This window comes from Alligator mississippiensis, chromosome 15, assembly GCF_030867095.1.
Source record: "Alligator mississippiensis isolate rAllMis1 chromosome 15, rAllMis1, whole genome shotgun sequence".
In the NCBI taxonomy this organism is placed as follows: Eukaryota; Metazoa; Chordata; order Crocodylia; family Alligatoridae; genus Alligator; species Alligator mississippiensis.
The window spans coordinates 5,268,197-5,289,590 of NC_081838.1; the positions used below are offsets into that span (position 1 = coordinate 5,268,197).

The window sequence follows — 21,394 nt, forward strand, 5'->3', positions numbered from 1 at the left end:
ATTCCCAAGTTCTTCCCCTTTCAGAGGATTCTCCACAATCTACAGCTTGTTCCTAACACTCAGTAGCAGGAGTTGTTCATGCCCAAAGTGTTGCTCCCAGGTAGTGCTGTATAGCAAGGGCCCTTTGCTAGGGGCTTTTGAAGGATTCCCTGCCCAGGAGTCCCTTTTCACAGTGAAATGGGGTAATGGGAGGGAAGGAAATGCAGCCTGTGCTGCTCCTGCCTCTGCTGTGGAAGTGTGTGGAAAGTATGAAGCAAAGAAGAAAAAGGGAAAAAACAAGAAGAAAAGATGGGGAATAGATTAGGAGTTTCAGCAGGAAAAAAACTGAAGCAAAGGTGGTGAAGGAGACCCCAAAGCAGAGCCAGCAAAAGATTTTTGAGACGTTCCTCTGGGCAGTGGCTGGAGGAAGGTGAGGAGGCGGAGGAGGAAAAGAAACAATGGATACCCTCAGACTACCCTGAGACTAGTGCCCTCGAGAACAGGGAGAGGTGGGGCAGGCTCAGATGAAGAAAGAGAGGAGGGCTAGGAGGGCTCGCTGAAAGTGATGTTGGAGAAGTGAAGGATTGGCAAACACCTGACAGGTGAAAGAGGGGTGAAATGTGGGGAAAGGAAGACAATCAGAGGGGCAGAAGGAGGGGAAACCATTCATGTTTAGGCCCCGCAACTGGAAAGTTCAGGCCATGGGTCAGAGATTGCAACAGCCAGAGCACTGGGGGACAAGAAGAGGAAAATAGTAGGGGAAACTGTGATGAAGACAAAACAGTGGGCAAAGGTTAATCTTGGTCATTGCATTGGTCCGTGTCAGGGGTATTGTAAGTGTAAGTGGGCAGGAGTAGGGGTATTCTTGGCTCACGTGCAAACACATCATCTGCCTGTAAAAGTGTGATCTATGAAGGACGTTGTAGCAATTGCCTATCCCAGGGGTGGTCATGATGTCCCCTTTTCTCGGGAGCCCTCTCCTTTTGACTTCTCCACTATGCTTGATGTGAGATATCTCTGATGAAAGGGCTGGTGCTCCAGGGCTTCCCAAGCCTAGTCTTACTCTAATGACTAGAAATACTCGTGGTTGTTGCTTTATGGGCTAAGTGTTGGGCTCCATCCTCCCCAATCCCCACTCTCAAGCTTTGCAGGTGATCTGCTGACACATGCTGTTCATGGGATGCGAGTGCCCAGCCCCATGCTCTCCCATCTGGCAGGCCCCGGGCACTGCAGTAGTCCGCCCCCCGGGAACTGGACCACCCTGGGTCCTGCCAGGCACTGACCTGTTTCCATGCCTGGTCCCCCCGGGTGCTCAGTGTTCTCCATACTATACACAGGCCCTCGTGTTCTCTTATGCCCTTCCCCACCTCCATGAGCACCACATTCAGCTCCCACGGCCCTTTCCCTTCCACCTGGTGAACATCCAGGTCTGCTTTGTCTCTAACGCCCTACAGGACAAGTTGCAATTTGGCACCACCTAAAAGTTCTTCACCGTCAGCGCTGTGAGAAAAAGAGCAATTCAATTCCTGAGTGCAACTTTCCAGTTGAATTGGCTTTTGTGAACATCACTTCCTACCCTGGGCCTCTCCTCCCCTCCTCTTGCAGACCATTTTCCTCCACAATTGGCTTCAACAGTCTGGAGGTTTTGTATAGTCCTCCCCAAACTTTCTTTTCTCGTGCCTGTAGTGTAGAAGGCAGTTGACATCTCCAACCAATGCAATGGGTTTGGATACTAGGAATCTCGCTGCTACCTTCCTGAGTATCACACGGTGCACTTCCCTTTCTGCCAGGGGCCATACATTTGTTATCTCAATCACTGACCCTTTTGCTTCACATTCGACCCGTTAAATCCTCCATCGCTGCACCTCCACCTTCTTTTCAATTCCAAGCCATGGTTCTGTACCGGTGCCACTACCCCAGATGCTCTGTTTCCATAAATGCCTGACCATGGTGAAGGTCTCTAGGTCCACCTCTTCTCAAGGCTTTCAGAGTGCTCTCATTGTGACAGGGCAGTTTGGTGCTCACCTGTCACACTAAGAGGACAGGCTGTCTAGGGAGCAGCTGACAGGTGGGGATGGGGGCTGATTAGGGAGTCACCTGGCTGGAAGGGGGATGCGCTCGAGCCACATAAACCCAGGGCCTGAACTGGTCAGGGCAATCTGCCCCCAAGTGCCCATGAGAGAGGCGCTCCTGGCAGCAGGGTTCCTGGTACCACCTGAGCTGAGGTAAGCTGCACACAGGCCTTGGAAGGGGAAGGCCTAGGAGGAGGGGTGCCAGCGGGGCTGCTCTCGAGAGAAGCTGGCCAGGCCTTGGGGCAGATAGGCCTGGGAGAAGAGGAGTCAGAGGCCCAGTCCCCCAGAGAGCTGCTTAGAAATGAACTGGTGGTTGAGGAAGGGACTGAAGGGGAGGTGTGGACATCCCAGTGGGCCCAGCAAGAGGGTGGAGGGCCGGGGGCGCAGAGGCAGATAGCCAGAGCCCATTGACAGGTAGAGCACAGGGTCAGGGCAAGCCTTGAAAGGGATAGGCCTGAGGCCCACGAGCCCTAAAAAGACAAGTCTCTTACTGGATCTGGTGGGACACCTGAATGAGGAGAGAGAAAAAAGGATCTGCGTGACACTTGTAAAGTGGATGTCTCTAGTGGGTTATGGAATAGAGAAAATCCCACACAATTTACTGATTCGTTTGATGCACTGGGTGGGGAAATTTTTAGCTACTTTGCACGGTTTCACAACGATTGCACACTTAATTCATACAACACAATTTTATTTTAAAATTCTTTGCTACACGTATAACACTGCTTACCTTTAAGAAATACCACAAACATTAAAAAAACAATAACTACATATATCAGAAACAATGCTCCAAATGTACTTCCTTCAAACAATTACAACTAAAAGTTAAATTAGAATCAATACTATTATTTTCATGATATACATACAATCCTAGAATATCAAGAAACCTAGATATGCTTTCATTCCTCAGTAGTACAATTTAATGGGTTGGCCTCAGTAGTACGGTTCAATGGGCTTCAGTCCCTTTCGGGTGCTCCACGGCTTCAGCGTGAACTAACAGATTCATGTTCATGGAGAGGGTGGTTCAGGTGATCAGTCTGATCCGGCCTACACTTGCAATTCTTCCTTCGTTGTTCTGCAGGTGAAGAGGTTACCTCCTAATTGGGACTGTAGGTTACAGTTTTTATTGGGTGAGTTGCCGTCTTGGGCCCGTCCTACCCAAACCTGTCACTACTCCCAAATTTGGGCTGGGACCTTTCTTAAGGAATTTCTGTTTCTTTTGTTGATCATTTAATTACCTTGGGGGATTTCCACACCACTGCAGGGACCTTTCACAGCCGCTTTTCGAAAGCTCCTAGGGTTTGATTTCTCGGAAAGTGGGATGTTTGCTTAAGGGTTGTTTTATGTTAACCTTCTTAAAGGCCTCTAAAGGTAAAATTCAAGAGTTAAGCCTTTGAGCAAAGCCCGGACCTTCCACACGTAGGCCAAAACAATGGCCTAGATAAGAGGATGAATCTTGTCTTCTTCCTGAACTGACTAATGGGCAACTATTACAAACATTCAAACTATTACAATGTCAGTGGACACGTTGAAAGAGCAGAAAGATTTGGAATGGCAGATGCCTCCCCCCCCCCCCCCCCCCGATCCTTCTAGTTCAGCACCGACAAAAGACTTGGGGGCCAAATTGGGAAACGGAGAGGCCAAGGCCTGCTGCGGAGAGGAGGAACCTCAGAGGCATGTCTTCCGGGAATGTCATGTTATGAAGGGATGGACGAGAGTGCGACGCCTTGTGGAGACACTAGTGAGAATATGGGCTGTGACAAGGGAGGGTGCCGTGGGGCGAGTTCCAGCAAACTGGAAAAGTGTGTGCAAGAAGAGGATGGAATCTGATCATTTGTTGCTGGATATAATAGGAAGTGTTTGTTGAAAGAAGGGAAATGTTATTTTGCTACTATTACAAACAAGAAAACAGCAAACATAACAGGAACTACTCTTTCCCCGGCTCTGTATCCACAGTCCAGATCTGGCCTCCCATTGCTCTCTCTTCTCAAACACTGGGTGCTTACAGAAGTTACAGTTTTTGTGCAATTGGGTCCCCAAAAGAGCTCTACAGCCCTAACCTAGCAAACATTTCTGGTTGCAGATCCCTTTTAAAATGACTAATTGTGCAAACAACAACATTAACCTGTGTTCAATCAGCTAGTGGATGAAGAACCACTAAGGCAGAGTGAAACTTGTGTACAGGTTCCCTGCAGGGGGGTAAGTTTTTGGCAGTTCTGCCCCCATCCAGCCATGTGCCTTTGTATGAGGCAGGACTGTGCCCTAGCCCCGGGCAGGCAGAGATTGCCTCCCCTGCCTGCCCCAGCACCAGGGCCGGATCCACTACCCGGCTGTCAGTGGCAGCCTCTCCTCCCAGTCCTGCCTTCTCCTTGGAGAGATGCCCTGGGAGAGGGGATGGCCCTGCACACACCCCTCAGTGTTGCACTGGGGGTGGGCAAGAGTCACTAATCCCTGCACAGCTGGTTGGGGCTGCAAGAGCTGTCCCTCGCCCTAGGCTCCCCTTGGAGGGGGACGGGGGCTCTCTGCACACCCTGCTGCATCTGCAAATCACGGTCGGGGCTGGAGGGGAGCCTTGCCTGCGAGGGTGCCAGCACAGGAGCAGTCAGTCTGTTGGCTCCAAATGGCCAACTCGGGATCCTTAAAATTCTAGTTTATTAGGCAGATTGAAACACTAATCATAAACCTTGGGGCAGGTCCCCACACACACACACACACACACACACACACACACACACACATGCACACATACACACACACACACACACACACACACACAGTAGCAAGCTACAGAGTAAGGTATACCTATCCTACAAGCGCTGGAGTCTGCCGTCGATGGCCAGTCGAGGCTTCTTTCAGCGTGGTGTTATCCTCCAGAAGGGGGTCACTGGCTGGTCCTTCTGGCCGGACAGGTCTGGTCGAGCTGGAGATCGAGATCAAGAAGGCGCCACTGAGGGTCACTTTTCACTGCCTTTTATCTGTCCCTGGCAGACTTTGGTGACTCCCCAGTTTTCCGGTTTGCCCAATCCAGGGGTCACTGACCCTCGTGGGACTTCCCCCCCCCCCCACGGTGGCTACTGGACAGCATCTGTCAGCCCCAGGGGTCGTCCGCATGTACGTGCAGGTTTGGGAGTCCGTTGATGAATTTCGAATAGGGCTCTGGGAGCAGTTGATATGGAGATACTCAGCCCAAAAGTTGGTCTCTGGCATTGATTAACTCAGGCCAGGGCTTCTAGCCCTTGATCAGGACGTTTAGAGATTTCCCGGTTGTTACATTGTCTTCTATTGAGTTCTTCCCTTGGTTGATCTGCAGCTTCCAGGTGATAATTGCTGCCTGCTACTATGTTACACATTCAATCACCTTACACATTCAATCACTGATTCACTCACTCCTTCGGAGGCCAGCCTGATACAGGGAAGAACAGTTTGATTCCTGCCCTTGTTAACATTGTTACAATGTATAATTTGCTTATGAAACTAAACATATGCAGTTGAAAGTTGAAAGGTGAGGAGTATAAAATATAAGCTACAAATGTCATGGCACACAAATAGGTAAAAATACCAAACTCCAAGGGAAGATACAAAATGCACACCTCCAAATTTTAAAACACAATTCCTTATCTTAAACTGAAAGAGAGAGGAAGGAAGAAAAGGTAGAAAAAGAGAAACGTATCCAAAGAGGGGAGAGCAAATGCAGGCAAGAGGAAAAGGGCGCTTTCTGCTACAAGTCCACCCCCTGAGCCCTCCCTTGGCCTGGGGGCTTCTCTGCGGGGAGAGAGCCTGGGACACGGCGGGGACAGCCCCACAGCCCGGTCGCACTGCCTGATCTCTGCCTGGCTCCCTCCTGGGCTCCGGCCAGCGCTGCCAGCCCTCTCCGGGGCGCCGCCGGGGGGAGGGAGGAGCCGTCCGGGGGGCAGAGCCCGGGATGCGGCGCCACGAGCCGCGGAGAGCTGGCAGCCCGGGCTGCGGGCGGAGCGCGTGTTGTAACGGGGCGCGCGGGCTTCCCACGCGTGGGCCGGCGCGTGAAGAAGGCAAGCTGGTGCGGGACGCTCTGGACGCAGGTACATCAGGAAACCGCAACACAAAGGCAGCCCCGGCGGGACCGGCCTGCGGCGGGCCCCGGGCACGGCACCCCGGCACTGCAGCACGCCCGGCACCCCGCAGCCTCCGCCTCCCCCCGCTCCCGGCCCGGCGGGCGGGCGGGCGCAGCAGCGGGGACTACGGCCCTGGGCTGCGGCTCCCGCCCCGCCCGAGCCCCAGCGTGTCCCTGGGCGGGGAGCGGGTGCGTGCCGGGCGGGGGCTGCGGCCACGTGGGCTCCGGGCCAGGCGGGCTGCGACCCCCGGGGCGGGGCGGGCTGGGGAGCGGGGCTGGTCCCGGCTCTCCCATCGCAGGGCACGACGTGCACTTTCCCCTTCCCCGCACACAGGGCGGGACACAAGAGCCCCCGGCCGTGAGGTCCCCCGGGCAGAGGCGGTGGCTGTTGAGCTGGGGCCAGCACCAGCACGGCCTAGAGCCCCGCGGCGGGCAGGAGCACCGGGCACGACCTCCCAGCACAGAGACTTCAGCACCAAGTCCTGCAGTTTGGAAGTAAAGGTACAGATACCCGCCCTCGCATGGCAGGGGAGGTGGGCATGGTGCCCGCACGTCCCGGCTGCTGCTCCCAGGAGGCCGAGGGGCCGCGGGGTTGCAGCCGCCTGCGGGAGCTGTGCCAGCGCTGCCTGGAGCCCGAGCGCCGCACCGAGGAGCAGGTCCTGGAGCTGGCGGTGCTGGGGCAGTTCCTGGCCATCCTGCCCCGGGAGATGCGGAGCTGGGAGCGGGCGTGCAGCGGGAGCCCTGCGCCGAGGCGGTGGTCCTGGCTGAGGGGTTTCGTGTGGGGCGAGCGGAGGAGGACAAGCTCCAGGCGCCGTCCCCATCTCCGTGTGTCTGGGGACGCTCCCTCCCCCGGCTCTCTCCCAGTCCCTGGGCACTGTAACACATTTGCCTTGTCCCCAGGTCCCCGTGCGTGTCAAGGTTGAGGATATTGTCTCCAGTGTGTTATGCAATAGAGAAAGTTCCCACACAACTTACTGATTCCTTTGATGCGCCTGGATGGGGGAGTACTTAGCTGATTGCACGATTTCACAATGATTGCACACTTAATTCATACAACACAATTTTGTTTTAAAATTCTTTGCTACGCATATAATACTGCCTAGCTTTAAAAAATACCACAAAAATTAAGAACACAATAACTACATATATCAGAAACAATGCTCTAAATGCACTTCTTTAAAACAATTACAATTACAACTAACTATATAATTTGAACCAGAAAAGTTATTACTATATTACCCTTACAATCCTAGAATTCCAAGAAGTCAAACACCTGAATATGGGTTCATTCCTCAGTAGTACTATTTAATGGGTTGGCCTCAGTAGTACGGTTCAATGGGTTAGCCTTAGCGGTGATAGGAACAAGTCCCCTTCCTTCAGTCCCAGTTGACTATTCAATTTCTTTGGGGAATTTTCCACACCTCTTTCCAACCCTTTCAAAAGCCTCTAGGGTTTGATCTCTCGGGATGTTTGCTTAAGGCTCATTGTTAGGTTAACTTTGTTAAAGACCTCTAAAGATAAAATTCAAGACCCAGGACCTTCCTCACCTAGGCCAAAACAATAGCCTAGATAAGAAGCGGAACCTTGCCTTTTTCTAAGCTGGCTAATGGGCAACTATTACAAGCATTCAAACTATTACATTCAGTATGACATCCCCCGTGCCCATTAGGCAGTTTGATTACAGTTGTATTTCATTACCAAGCCTTCAAAACTTATTGCGGTGATTCCATGAGACCATACACAAAATTAATTTTCCTAAAATGATTAACCCAAACCATCCTATGATGCTTATTATAACATATATCATCCATTTTCCCAAAAATACAGTCTTTATGGTGTTCCATAGTCGTTGTTCTATTGATCCTAATGCGTGCGTAGTAGATTTAACACCATTCCTCACTGCACTTCCAGTCGTGGCTAGTTGGGTGGTCTAGGTACTGGTCTGCATAACGGTGCGTTGGTTAGCCACATCCAGTTTTCGTCTCTGGGATCATTTTCATGCTTGATCTCCCACTGTTGCCACTTCAATCCTTGACACCTGTAAGAAAAGTAAATGATTGCTTAGGTCTTTGTGAGACCTAGCTTCGTGAGGTTAGCCAACTTTGATGTACTAATAGTGTTTGATTTTCCTCAGTTAAGCAAAAATAAGTGTTGGGATTTTTCCCCAGTTGATCAATTGCACCTTTTGTTACTTTTTCCTCTTTGGGTAGGTGTATCCACACTTTATCACCTTTTTTATACTTATGTCCACACTGGAAATTCTGTCTTTTCATGTTTCAACCACATGGTTTTGTCTTTATTCCACTGAATTAAGGTTACATGAAAACTGCATCCCAATTTTTGAAGGAAATTGATTTTAAATTTGTGTTCAGTTGTGTCTTCAAAATACCAATGTGTCCTTCCACAACCTCATCACATTGTGGATGGTAAGGAGTGTGCACATGGTGTTCTCTATTATTAATTTGGGCTTTTTCTTGATTTCTTCCTCCTGCACTGTGGTTCCTATTTGGTCAGCTTCCTCCCAGGGTGTCTGCCCCACCAGCGGCAGTAACCATGCTTTTACTCCTGGGGTTTTCAGTACATTTGCTGCTACCTCTAGCGACATCCTTTTGCAAATTATTTGCTCAGGAGTGCTGATAAACAAACAATCATTCCTTAATCTCTGCTGTACCCCTGTCAGGGTGTTTGGGGGTGCTGTGCAATGGGTGAAACTAGTTCCCCATATTATGTACCTGATGTTATTCATACCATTATTCATTAAGGGTCGAGTTTATGTTAATCTTGTTCAAACTATTCAAACTATTACATTCAATATGACAGATATGTCATGGGACAAGATGGTGCCCACTGGGGCATTGTGGGAACATCTCAAATCCTGCCTGGCATGGCCAGAGCCCTTGAAGGAGGCAGGACAGGATGAAACCGCCGAGCCTCAGGACGAGCCCCTTTGGGTCCCCAGGAAGGAGCTTCTGCCCCAGCAGGACCCAGGTAAAGCACGGGATGCAGGGCAGGGCCTGGGTCTGGGGGCCGGAGTGACTGTCCTGCATTAGGGGTGAGAGGCTCAAATCTCTGTCCCTGAGAGGCCGTGAGAGGCCACAGCATTTGTGACCACGTGGCTGGGGTGGGACAGGGCTCTGACCTGCGTGGCTGGGCAGCACCAGGCTGAGGGCCCCGAGCTTTCTCACTGCATGTGTGCAGCACCCAGCAGAAAGATCCCTGACCGTGGGTGATCCCCATGGTGCTGCAGTGGTCACATCAATGGTGTAATGGGTGTCCTAACAATCGGGGGTCTGCTCAGCCCTTTTTCATGCCCCGGTGACCCTCTGTGCCCAAAACAGGGCTGGTGCAGGTGTCAGGGACATGAGTTTGCCCAGTGAGGTTTGGCTGGTACACTTACCCCAGGCCTGTGTCTTGCTGCAGTTCCCCTGAAACCAGAGGAGACCTGGGAGTGGTCAGCTCATGAAGGCTTCTCAGGCTGGTGCCCCAGAGCAGGCCCTTGTCCAGGAGCAGGTAAGGAGCCGTGTTTGCACCTTTTCTAGTAGCAGGAGGCATCATCCATCAGAGGAAAATCTCTTTGCCAGAACATTTTGATGGGGTCAGTGCTCCAAGAGTTCAGGTTTTTGCATTCTCCCAGTGCCCCTGGAAGTCTTTCACACACCTTGGAGCAGACAGACCTTGTATTTGCCTTCCCCCTCCCTTTAGGCCCCTGGCTGCCTTATTCCCAGGCAGGTACAGGTGAACAGCAGGGTTTTCCCCGTGCTGGCAGCACCCGGGCTAACTTGTGCATTCTCTTCCCCACTCAGCAGGTGCAGGGACCCCGAGCAGAGCTGAGGAGGAGCTTTGTGCTGATGGACCTGGAAACCTGGAACTACAGGAGACTCCCCCAGGGAGACTGGGGGAAGGGGGCTCCCTGACACCTGATCCAGGCCACCTGCACAAGGGGCAGGACAGGCCTCCAAAGCAGGAGGTAAGCAGACACCATCTTGAGTCGGGACTGGGACTGCAGCTCAGGCAGAGACCAGACCAAGTCGGTTGCATGGGTAAAATGTAGTGAATGGAGGAACCTGAACAGTGACAAGAGGAGGCTTCACTGGTGACAGAGACTGCAACCGCACCAAGCTGGCATTAGCTGGAGCTCGCTCCCAAGTTCAGATAGGCAGGGGTGCTGATGCTGGAAGGCTGGGTCAGGATCCGTGGGTGCTTCTGAGGAGTGCTGAGAAAGAAAGCTTTTAAGACAGGAAGAACCAAGGAAGAGCCCCACTGGGTACTTGGGGATACCCAGCCAGCCCCAGGGAGCACAGGGCACTGGTCTCCATTGCTCACCCCAGCATGTTCCCCTGAACACGGTTCAGACAGTGGAGCATAGAGGGTGACTCCAGCAGGATTTCTGCAGCACAGGCAGTGGCAGCAGCTGCATGGGCAGGCAGTTTAGTAGGAGTGAGCAGCACACCTGGCTGCTAGACATCTCTGTTAGTCAGAAGTGAGCTAGAAGAAAGGATGGATTTGCACCTTACAAACTAACTGAATCAGAGATTCATAGAATAGGATGTTGTGAGCCCAACTCATTTCATGAGACAGTGAGAGGATATGCACAGGACAGACTGAGACAGAGAGAGTGTTTTGTATGCTAAAGAGGGGAAAGGACATGGGGAAGGGAGAAAGGTTGGAGCGGGAACAGCGCTGGTAAAGGGAAACAAGTAAAGAACCTAACTGCGAATGGAAGAGACGGAGGCGTATGAACCTTAGACGCTATAATCCGTATTATTTTGCTCAGTGATGATGTCCTGTATATTGAGGAGAGAGTGCTTTCTCCATCTGGGTCCATTGCATCGCCCAGTGCAGTGGTGAGAATGGGTGTTAGGTTGCCTGTGGCTTGAAAGACATTGTTTGAGTTTAGGGGGCTGCCTGTAAAGCAGGACAGGTTTGTCCAGCGTGGCTACTTTGGGACAGCCCTCCTTTTCCAGGAGGGGGTGGCAGTCGTTACTGATGTGTCCAGGGTTTTCAAGCTGGGGGCTGTAGGAGACAGGCAGTGGAGTCTGTGTTCTTCTCCTCTGGTTGGTATTGTAGCAGGGTGGAGCACGGTCTGAGTCTGGCTTTGCTGCTTGCAGTGACCAGACTTTGGGGGGTTTATTGTAATTGTAGCAATCCCTGCTCCAGATATCATCGAGTGTGCATCCTGGTGGGTGGGAGCCATTGAAGGAGATAATGTTGTAATGTTGAGTTTGGCTGTGGATGATGGATCTAGTGGTTTGCTCAGGGTGAAAGCTAGCTGTAGTAGTGGGTGGGTTTCTATTCCACCTGTCCATATGATAAAATACCCTTGATGTACCTTGATGTATGAAGGGATAAGTGGCAGCTGGGGAGGAAACAGAGTTTGAGTTTGTCGTGGACATATTGGCAAATAGTAGGGAACATCTGTGTGCCCATGGCATTGCCATTTGTAAGTATTTCAAGGGAGTTCCCATTCCTAAAGCAGTTGTGTGTAAAGATGGAGGAAGCCCACGTGTACACAACATGCTAAGAAAGTCAAGTGAATACCAGTCCCAGTCCCCTTATACTGGCTTTATACCAGTCACAAAACCAGCTTCCCCAGGGAGACTTCAGGGCCTAGGCACCTGTGTTACCTTCTGCCAAGCAAAAGTAGCTTCAACATCTCCCACAATGAGCCGGGCTAAAGCAGACGCGTTAACTCCTGTGTCCACAAATCTGTATCCACATGACATGTCAGGTGAATGCCTGGAAATTTGGCACCCCTAAATAACATAGCTAAGCCCCAAATTTTTGTATCCCAGAGTAAGTACAGATCAGAGCTGTGGGGGCAGCCAAAAAAGAAGATGCTGATGGTGTAATGCTTGTGACTTCAGCTCCGGGAGGCCTTCGAGGACGTGGCTGTGTACTTCACGCAGAAGGAGTGGGAGCTGCTGGGAGATGAGGACAAGGAGCTTTACCGGGACCAGATGCTGAAGAATTACCGAGCCCTAGTTTCCCTGGGTAAAGCTCTGTTCACTGCTTCTCTCTGGAACTGCAAGCTTTGAATTTTGTCGCTGTTTTCCTGTTTTCTCTCCCACATTTTCTGTGTATGTATCCTCCTTCATTTAATCCAGCCACCATCACTTGGGTCCGCCTCATCCATTTAACTCCTGGTGCTTCCATATTCAGTAGACTCTTGGTAAGATGATCCTCTTGACTTTGCAACATCTTCCTATCTTTTCAAATTCATTGGGCCTACAAATTCACTAACCAGGGGATTCTCCAATAATTCCTTGAATAATTATTCTGATTTCTTCCCTCTCTTGCCTAGTGTATCCTATCCAAACACATCTAGCAACTCTAGGATGCTCAGTTCAGTGCTATCCTTTTTCTCTTCCTTTGGTTAACATCCAGCAGAAGTTAATGAAAATCTTATCAGCCTCTGCTGCTACAACAGATGGATTGAGCATTTTCTCAACTCCTTCTCTAGGGCGTCAGCCCTGGGCTGTGCATGGCAGCATTTGGTGGTAGAGGGGCTGCGATGGGGTGCGAGTCTGAAGAACTTGTGAAGCCATTTGGCTAGGCGGCAGGCAGCCCCTGCACTTTAGCACCCTCATGCCCCAGCTAGACCCTGTTCCTGTTGGCATGTGCATTTCAGCGCAGTTACTTACCCTGCCCAAAGATAGTAGTACTATCCCCAACAGTGCTATCTTCCGCCTGAGTTAATTTACTGCACCATAATACCAGTGCACACGCTTTACTGTGGAGCTAATTAGTCGACTGCAGTAAAGTGCACGTGTAGATGCACCCTTTGTTTCATACCCTTTTAATACCTCTGAGTGACTGGTGCTTTTTTTCTCCTATGACCATCTGTAAGTGGATGGGTGTTCCTGGGCAGCCGTAAGGCCTCCTGATGGTCACTCAGCTCCTGCCCTGCTCTGCTTGTAGGGGCTGGCCCTTCACTGTCACCTGCCACATCTTGCTGTTCCTAGTACAGTTTGGAAGGCAGGCTGCCCCCAGGCCCTAGAAGGAGCCAGCGGATCCCCACATACACCTGTCAGGGCGTTGGACTTCGTACACTCTGCTTCTTCCTCTAGCTGCTCCCTTGCAGCCTAGGCCCACCGTCCTGGATCCAGCTCCTGGGTTCAGCCCTGTCAATTCAGTCTCTTGGGCTTCTGCCACTTGCCTCTCGCTCTGGGGCCCTGGCCCCAGCGTTTGTCCCTTGCAGGCTGCAGGTCTCTGACCCTGGTTCTTGCCTCTTTCAGTCTGTGGTTGCCCGCCTCTGGGCTACGGGCTCCTGGCCCTGGTCCTCACCCCACTTGGGTTGTGCTTTTGCACCTGATGAGCACGGTGCTCCAGTCTCTGTCTCCTCTAGTCTTATTCTGCCTGGCAGGAACCTCTTGTGTCTCTTGGGTCCCAGCCCCAGGCAGGCTTCTCCAAAACACTTGTGCACCACTTGGGCAACACTGGGCCATCCTAATTTCCCCTTACTAGTCCCAAACCCAGTGCAAACCACAACACAATACACAAGCCCTCTGGCTGCAACAGAATATTGTCCCTATGCTGGGCCTGAACATAAAAATCCACTCCCTGGCTGAACCAGCACACTGCCCCCCATAATAGGCCTTACATCCCTGTAGGCTGGAGGCATCTAGTTTGCAAGACTCAGGCCTCTCCTGTCAGCCAGGCAGTCCCCTGTAGCCTCCCTGTCCTGGAGCTCCTTCTCCTGCAGCTTGCAGAGCCATAGTGCCTGCCCTAGCTCAGGCCCGGGCTCATAGCTCTCTCAGGATCTGCCCATTTCTGGGCAGGTGTCTTCCTAGCCCTGGCCCAGCTGTCTCTCACTCCTCCTAATGGGCTGCCTGTTGCTGCCCTGACTCCTATCTCTGTGGCTTTATTGCTTCAATAGACTTTATCCTGCTGTGCAACTATTGCCTATTCAAGACTTTTCCTCCAACCCCCAAATCCTAGTTGATTCTTCTCCATCCCGTACTTATAGATTCATAGATTCATAGATGTTAGGGTCGGAAGGGACCTCAATAGATCATCAAGTCCGACCCCCTGCATAAGCAGGAAAGAGTGCTGGGTCTAGATGACCCCAGCTAGATACTCGTCTAACCTCCTCTTGAAGACCCCCAGGGTAGGGGAGAGCACCACCTCCCTTGGGAGCCCGTTCCAGACCTTGGCCACTCGAACTGTGAAGAAGTTCTTCCTAATGTCCAGTCTAAACCTGCTCTCTGCTAGCTTGTGGCCATTGTTTCTTGTAACCCCCGGGGGCGCCTTGGTGAATAAATCCTCACCAATTTCCTTCTGTGCCCCCGTGATGAACTTATAGGCAGCCACAAGGTCGCCTCTCAACCTTCTCTTGCGGAGGCTGAAAAGGTCCAGTTTCTCTAGTCTCTCCTCGTAGGGCTTGGTCTGCAGGCCCTTGACCATACGAGTTGCCCTTCGCTGTACCCTCTCCAGGTTATCCGCATCCTTCTTGAAGTGCGGCGCCCAGAATTGCACGCAGTACTCCAACTGCGGTCTGACCAACGCCCTATAGAGGGGAAGTATCACCTCCCTGGACCTATTTGTCATGCATCTGCTGATGCACGATAAAGTGCCATTGGCTTTTCTGATGGCTTCGTCACACTGCCGGCTCATGTTCATCTTGGAGTCCACTAGGACTCCAAGATCCCTTTCCACCTCTGTGCCACCCAGCAGGTCATTCCCTAGGCTGTAGGTGTGCTGGACATTTTTCCTCCCTAGGTGCAGCACTTTGCATTTCTCCTTGTTGAACTGCATCCTGTTGTTTTCTGCCCACTTGTCCAGCCTATCCAGGTCTGCCTGCAGCTGTTCCCTGCCCTCCGGCGTGTCCACTTCTCCCCATAGCTTTGTGTCATCTGCAAACTTGGACAGAGTACATTTCACTCCCACGTCCAAGTCGCTGATGAAGACATTAAAGAGTATCGGTCCAAGGACCGAACCCTGCGGGACCCCACTGCCCACACCCTTCCAGGTCGAGACCGACCCATCTACCACGACTCTCTGGGTGCGACCCTCTAGCCAATTCGCCACCCACCGGACTGTGCAGTCATCCACATCACAGCCTCTTAACTTGTTCACCAGTATGGGGTGGGATACCGTATCGAAGGCCTTCCTGAAGTCTAAGTATACAACATCCACCCCTCCTCCTGTGTCCAGGCGTTTCGTAACCTGGTCATAGAAAGAGACTAGGTTGGTCAGGCACGATCTGCCCGCCACAAACCCGTGCTGGTTTCCCCTCAGCATAATTTGCCCTGCCGGGCTCTCACAAATGTGAGCCTTGATAATTTTTTCAAATACTTTACCAAGGATGGAGGTGAGACTGACTGGCCTATAGTTGCCCAGGTCCTCCTTCCTCCCCTTTTTGAAAATGGGGACCACGTTAGCCCTTTTCCAGTCCTCCGGGACTTGGCCCGTGCGCCACGAGCATTCGAATATTCCCGCCAGTGGCTCTGCAATGACGTCGGCCAGTGCCTTCAGCACCCTCGGATGGAGCCCATCTGGGCCTGCTGACTTAAAGGCATCCAGGTCTTCCAAATGACTCTGCACCATCTCAGGATCTACGCATGGCAGTCTGGCGCCTTGCTGCTGCCTCTCTACAACCCCAGTGAGAGACTTGTCGTGTCCCTCGCTTAGGAACACTGAGGCAAAGAACTCGTTGAGGAGTTCAGCCTTGTCCCCTCTATCTGTCACCAATTGCTTCTGCACAAGAGTGTTTGTGACCAATTGCTACTTGGTCACAAACACTCTTGAACTACTGCCCCGAACAGGATATCAAGGTCTCACACCTGACTTAATCTGCTGCATTGAGCGAGGGGAAGTGGAGCTCCGTGTTTCCGATGATGAGGACCATGGGGAAAGCTCAAGGTCTGAAGACCTCTTGCCAGGTGAGTTGCTGCAGTCCCTTCCACCTGACTCCGCTCTTATAAATGCTCAAAACCCAGCCGGAGGCAGGGAGTGACCTGGAAACCATAGCCTTACCCTGTGCTGCCATTCAAGGGTGCTCACCTGCAGTTGCTTCTGCTATAATGTGTCCAGGCAGATGTTACTTCCACTCACTGAAATCAATGATGGGAAGACAAGCAACCGTTTCCTTTTTCTCCTTTTAATTAGCTTGTTATTGGACAATGAAGCTTAATGTCTTGATTTATAGGGACAGATTGGTTCCCCTGGGATAAGATTATCTTTGTTTTCTATTTTCACTCAGCAATGCAAGAGTTGATTCCCCCGCCCAGAGTACCCATAACACCCTCTACCGGGGCATGATAGGACGTGTGATCCCCCATGGAAATTAGCATGTTTGGCTGAAGCTCTGTGTAGCCATTTTTGTTGGACAGGAGGCAGGCTGGGCTCCCCCTGGATTTTTCTCTATTTAGGTAAACCTAGAAACCAGGAAGGGTTTAATCGTGATCTCAGCTTGCGTGAAATGGGTCCATGGGGTGGGTAGGATTCACAAGCTTTCGTGTTGGGTGGGGAAAGTGGGTACCTTATGGTTTTCACCAGAATCTCCCTCTGTGTCATTTTTGGGGCCCTGAGTGTCACAAACCCTCAGTCTCAGCATGGAGTCCATGTGCAGGTTGGTGCCCAGGCCTTTCTCCCGTTCCAGATTCCTGTGACCTGGAGGACACCTGGGACTCGTCAGCAGAGGAAAGCTCCACGGGCTCATTGCCTGCATCAGCCCCTTCCCTGGAAGCAGGTAGGGAGCAACGCCCTGCTCCCTCTAGAAGGGAGAGCCCCAGCTCTAAATCCTCCCCTCCCAGACCATTTCTTGGAGCAATGAGGGATTCAATATTTTGGCTTGTTCTAACAAGCAGAAACAGCGCTTCTCTGTGCCTCCGAAGTATCTAGTCCCAGGTAAGGGCATGCTCACCAAACGTTCACGTCCACTGTCAACTTCCTGATCTCCACCGTAAGGCTGTTCACACTTGTCCCTGGATGCTGCTCTCAGGATAGCCAGACATCTAGTGTGAGCACTGGAGATCAGCCCTGAAAAGCCTCACTAATGCACTTTGGATACTGGAGCAGATCAGCCCAGTCAGGTGGAGTCCTCGGCATCTCCTCCGGCACCCGTCAGTGCTGTGGGATAGAGCAGCCCTTCGAGAGCCTCATTCTTCCTTTAAGCAGATGTTTCTGATCTCATGCTCAGCCTCTTAGTGCATGTAGTCATTCAGGTACTGTCTTAATGCACGTCCCCCATGCACTTCTCCCACAAGGGTCCAAGCTGATGGGGCTCAGAGCAGCGACGCAAGTCCTGAGAAAAAGCCTCTGAAATGCACCAAGTTGCAGAACATTAGGATGGCACATGGCCTGTCCCGTCCCCCAACCCCAGCACTTGGGGTGATACAAAGAAGAGCTTACTTTCTCAAGTAACTACAGGCACCAAGCTCTAGCCCTAATCTGAGGCCCAGCACAACTCAGGGAACAGTAGTTTATGCCCTTAGCCGGGCCCTGGCACAATATCTGCAAGTTTTTTTCCCCCCCACCTAGGAGCCACCTTGATGCTGAGCAGAGCTGAGCAACAACATCCAGAGGAAGGACCTGCAGATCTGGAACCACCACAGACTTCCCCAAGTACATCAGGAGGGAAGGACCCCCCAAGTCCTGAAGAGGACCGTGTGCATAAGAGGCCAGGCAGGTCCCAAAACCCGATGGAGAATGTGTTGTTCAACAAGGTACAGACTCCTGTTATGTGTGAGAGTGGAGTGGAGGTGAAGCCTGGTAAGAGCCAGGGTTACAGGGAAGAATTTAAGAAGCTGAGAGAGATGAAAAGCTCCAAGGGAAAGATTCATCAGAAAGAGAGACTTCATTTAAACTCTGCCAACAGGGCGACCCTTAGTGGGAAGCAGGACCTCACAACCAAGCTCATGGAGATGGCCCAACCAACCTCTGAGTGCAGGGAAACCTTCAGTTGCCCATCGCAGCACCAGCACATCCACGCAGAGAGGAAGACAACCCAGTGCACGAAGTGCAGGAGGATTTTCACCAACAGGCGAGACCTGTCCTGTCACCAGCTCATCTGCACAGGGAAGAAGACACCCGGGTGCTCTGCACATGGGAAGCACTCCACCCAGTCTTCCAGCCTAGTCCACCCCCAGCGCATCCACACAGGGGAGAAGCCATATCAGTGCTCGGAGTGTGGGAGGAGCTTCTCCTTTTCCTCCTATCTGCTCCAGCACCAGCGCATCCACACAGGGGAGAAGCCATATCAGTGCCCTGAGTGTGGGAAAAGGTTCGCCCACTCCTCCAGCCTGATTCAACACCAGCGCATCCATACAGGGGAGAAGCCATATCAGTGTGCCGAGTGTGGGAAGAACTTCACCCAAGCCTCCCACCTGATCCAGCACCAGCTGAACCACACAGGGGAAAAGTCACATCAGTGCCCAGAGTGTGGGAAGGCCTTCTCCTTTTCCTCCTACCTAGTCCGGCACCTGCGCATCCACACAGGGGAGAAGCCATATCAATGCCCTCAGTGTGGGAAGAGCTTCACCCAAGCCTGCAACCTGGACCAGCACCAGCGCATCCACACAGGGGAGAAGCCACATCACTGCCCTGACTGTGGGAAGAGCTTCACCCAAGTCTGCTACCTGGCCCAGCACCAGCGCATCCACACAGGGGAGAAGCCACATCAGTGCCCTGAGTGTGGGAAAAGCTTCGCCCATTCCTCCAGCCTGATTCAACACCAGCGCATCCACACAGGGGAGAAGCCATATCAGTGCCCTGAGTGTGGGAAGAGCTTCACCAGAGCCTCCCACCTGATCCAGCACCAGCGCATCCACACAGGGGAAAAGTCACATCAGTGCTCAGTGTGTGGGAAGAGCTTTGCCTGCTCCTCCTACTTGACCCAACACCAGCGCATCCATATGAGGGACAAGCCACATAGGTGCTCAGAGTGTGGGCAAAGCTTCACTTGCTCTTCCCTCCTGGCTAAGCACCAGTACATCCACACACAGGAGCATCCATAGTTCTGCCAGCACTGCAGGAAGGGTTTGGGTTTGTCTACATGCTCAGCGCCCACCAGTGGATGCATTCAGGCAAGCAGCTTCATCCTGGGAAGTGTTCTTCAAGAGAAAAATAGAGGACATCAAGGTGTCCATTTTTGTATCAGTAGAGGACAGGACAGCCAGACTGTCCTCCATGATGGCCTCCCTAGGTGCCCCGCAAAACCCTACGGACCTGGAGGTTGGGGTGCAAAGTTTGACAGGTAGGAGAGACTAGGAAGGGCTTGGAAGAACTGCCTTACACACAGCAACCTCTGAGGTGGTGATCTTTGCATCAGCCTTGGAGACTATATCATCAGGGATGACCCAAGCAGGGGGTGGGGCCCAGAGCAAATCAGACTATGTGGGGCCCTGCCACCGGACAGGAATAAGCTGGTGGTAGATTTGGCTGAGGGGCAGGGGGAGCGCTGAGCAGCTGGATATGAAGCCGACAGTGGCTGTGGCAGTGAGTCACCGTAGCTACTCTGCCTGGCTCCACAGGGCCCCCCAAAGTGCAGGGCCTGGGGCGGTGGCCCCAGTTAGCCCTCCCACCCCAACACCAGCCCTGCCTATTGTTCTGTGGAAGCGGTCAGTGCTCCTGGTGTAGAAGTGTCCTCACAGTAGGGATCTCTGCCAAGTCAACTGGCTCCAGATGACACTTGGGGACTGTCTTGTGCATCCTCCAAGCTTTGTCCTCCCTGCTGATCCCAGGGACCTGCTACGTGAGGATCCTGAGTTGCAGGAATAGGCATATTAATGGCTGGCAAAGGATTCCCTGATTTTTTTCCCTGACCTCACCTTTCCTCACCACCACATAACCCCTTTCTCTGCCCTGCTCGTGTCCACTGGGTGACGCAGGCTGCTGTTGCTGCTGCTTCGCCCCCTGAGCCCAGTTCAGCAGGGTTTGCTTTGCAGCCTCTCTCCACAACTCTGCACCGCCAGGTGCCAGCGGCTCCCCTGCCCTCCTTCCCATCGTCCCATTCTTTATAGTGGTTTTCTTGCTAATAAAGCCCCAGAAATGAACATATGATCCCTGTGGTCGGTCTTCATGTTCTTCTCAGAGCTGCGAAGTGGAAACAGGCCAAGTGCCAGAACCTTTTCCAGGGCAGATTTCTCTCGGATTCCCAAGTTCTTCCCCTTTCAGAGGATTCTCCACAATCTAGAGCTTGTTCCTAACACTCAGTAGCAGGAGTTGTTCATGCCCAAAGTGTTGCTCCCAGGTAGTGCTGTATAGCAAGGGCCCTTTGCTAGGGGCTTTTGAAGGATTCCCTGCCCAGGAGTCCCTTTTCACGGTGAAATGGGGTAATGGGAGGGAAGGAAATGCAGCCTGTGCTGCTCCTGCCTCTGCTGTGGAAGTGTGTGGAAAGTATGAAGCAAAGAAGAAAAAGGGAAAAAACAAGAAGAAAAGATGGGGAATAGATTAGGAGTTTCAGCAGGAATAAAACAGAAGCAAAGGTGGTGAAGGAGACCCCAAAGCAGAGCCAGCAAAAGATTTTTGAGAAGTTCCTCTGGGCAGTGGCTGGAGGAAGGTGAGGAGGCGGAGGAGGAAAAGAAACAATGGATACCCTCAGACTACCCTGAGACTAGTGCCCTCGAGAACAGGGAGAGGTGGGGCAGGCTCAGATGAAGAAAGAGAGGAGGGCTAGGAGGGCTCGCTGAAAGTGATGTTGGAGAAGTGAAGGATTGGCAAACACCTGACAGGTGAAAGAGGGGTGAAATGTGGGGAAAGGAAGACATTTAGAGGGACAGATGGAGGGGGAACCATTCATGTTCAGGCCCCACAACTGGAAAGTTCAGGCCATGGGTCAGAGATTGCAACAGCCAGAGCACTGGGGGACAAGAAGAGGAAAATAGTAGGGGGAAACTGTGATGAAGACAAAACAGTGGGCAAAGGTTAATCTTGGTCATTGCATTGGTCTGTGTCAGGGGTATTGTAAGTGTAAGTGGGCAGGAGTAGGGGTATTCTTGGCTCACGTGCAAACACATCATCTGCCTGTAAAAGTGTGATCTATGAAGGACGTTGTAGCAATTGCCTATCCCAGGGGTGGTCATGATGTCCCCTTTTCTCAGGAGCCCTCTCCCTTTGACTTCTCCACTATGCTTGATGTGAGATATCTCTGATGAAAGGGCTGGTGCCCCAGGGCTTCCCAAGCCTAGTCTTACTCTTCTGACTAGAAGTGCTCGTGGTTGCTGCTTTATGGGCTAAGTCTTGGGCTCCATCCTCCCCAATCCCCACTCTCAAGCTTTGCAGGTGATCTGCTGACACATGCTGTTCATGGGAT

The 21,394-nt window shown here is 52.1% G+C and overlaps 1 protein-coding gene across 1 annotated transcript in view; it reads left to right on the forward strand.

The window, feature by feature from the left end:
- The first annotated feature begins 8,939 nt into the window (after positions 1-8,939).
- LOC106739399 (zinc finger protein 184-like) overlaps positions 8,940-21,394 on the forward strand; it is a 29,657-nt gene continuing 17,202 nt past the window's right edge. Inside the window, exons 1-7 of the mRNA XM_059718570.1 lie at positions 8,940-9,129; positions 9,562-9,651; positions 9,945-10,108; positions 12,006-12,132; positions 15,906-16,022; positions 16,742-16,831; positions 17,623-19,069. Coding sequence (XP_059574553.1) covers positions 8,955-9,129; positions 9,562-9,651; positions 9,945-10,108; positions 12,006-12,132; positions 15,906-16,022; positions 16,742-16,831; positions 17,623-19,069 — 2,210 coding nt within the window. The 5' untranslated portion in view covers positions 8,940-8,954. The remainder of the gene's footprint in view (positions 9,130-9,561; positions 9,652-9,944; positions 10,109-12,005; positions 12,133-15,905; positions 16,023-16,741; positions 16,832-17,622; positions 19,070-21,394) is intronic.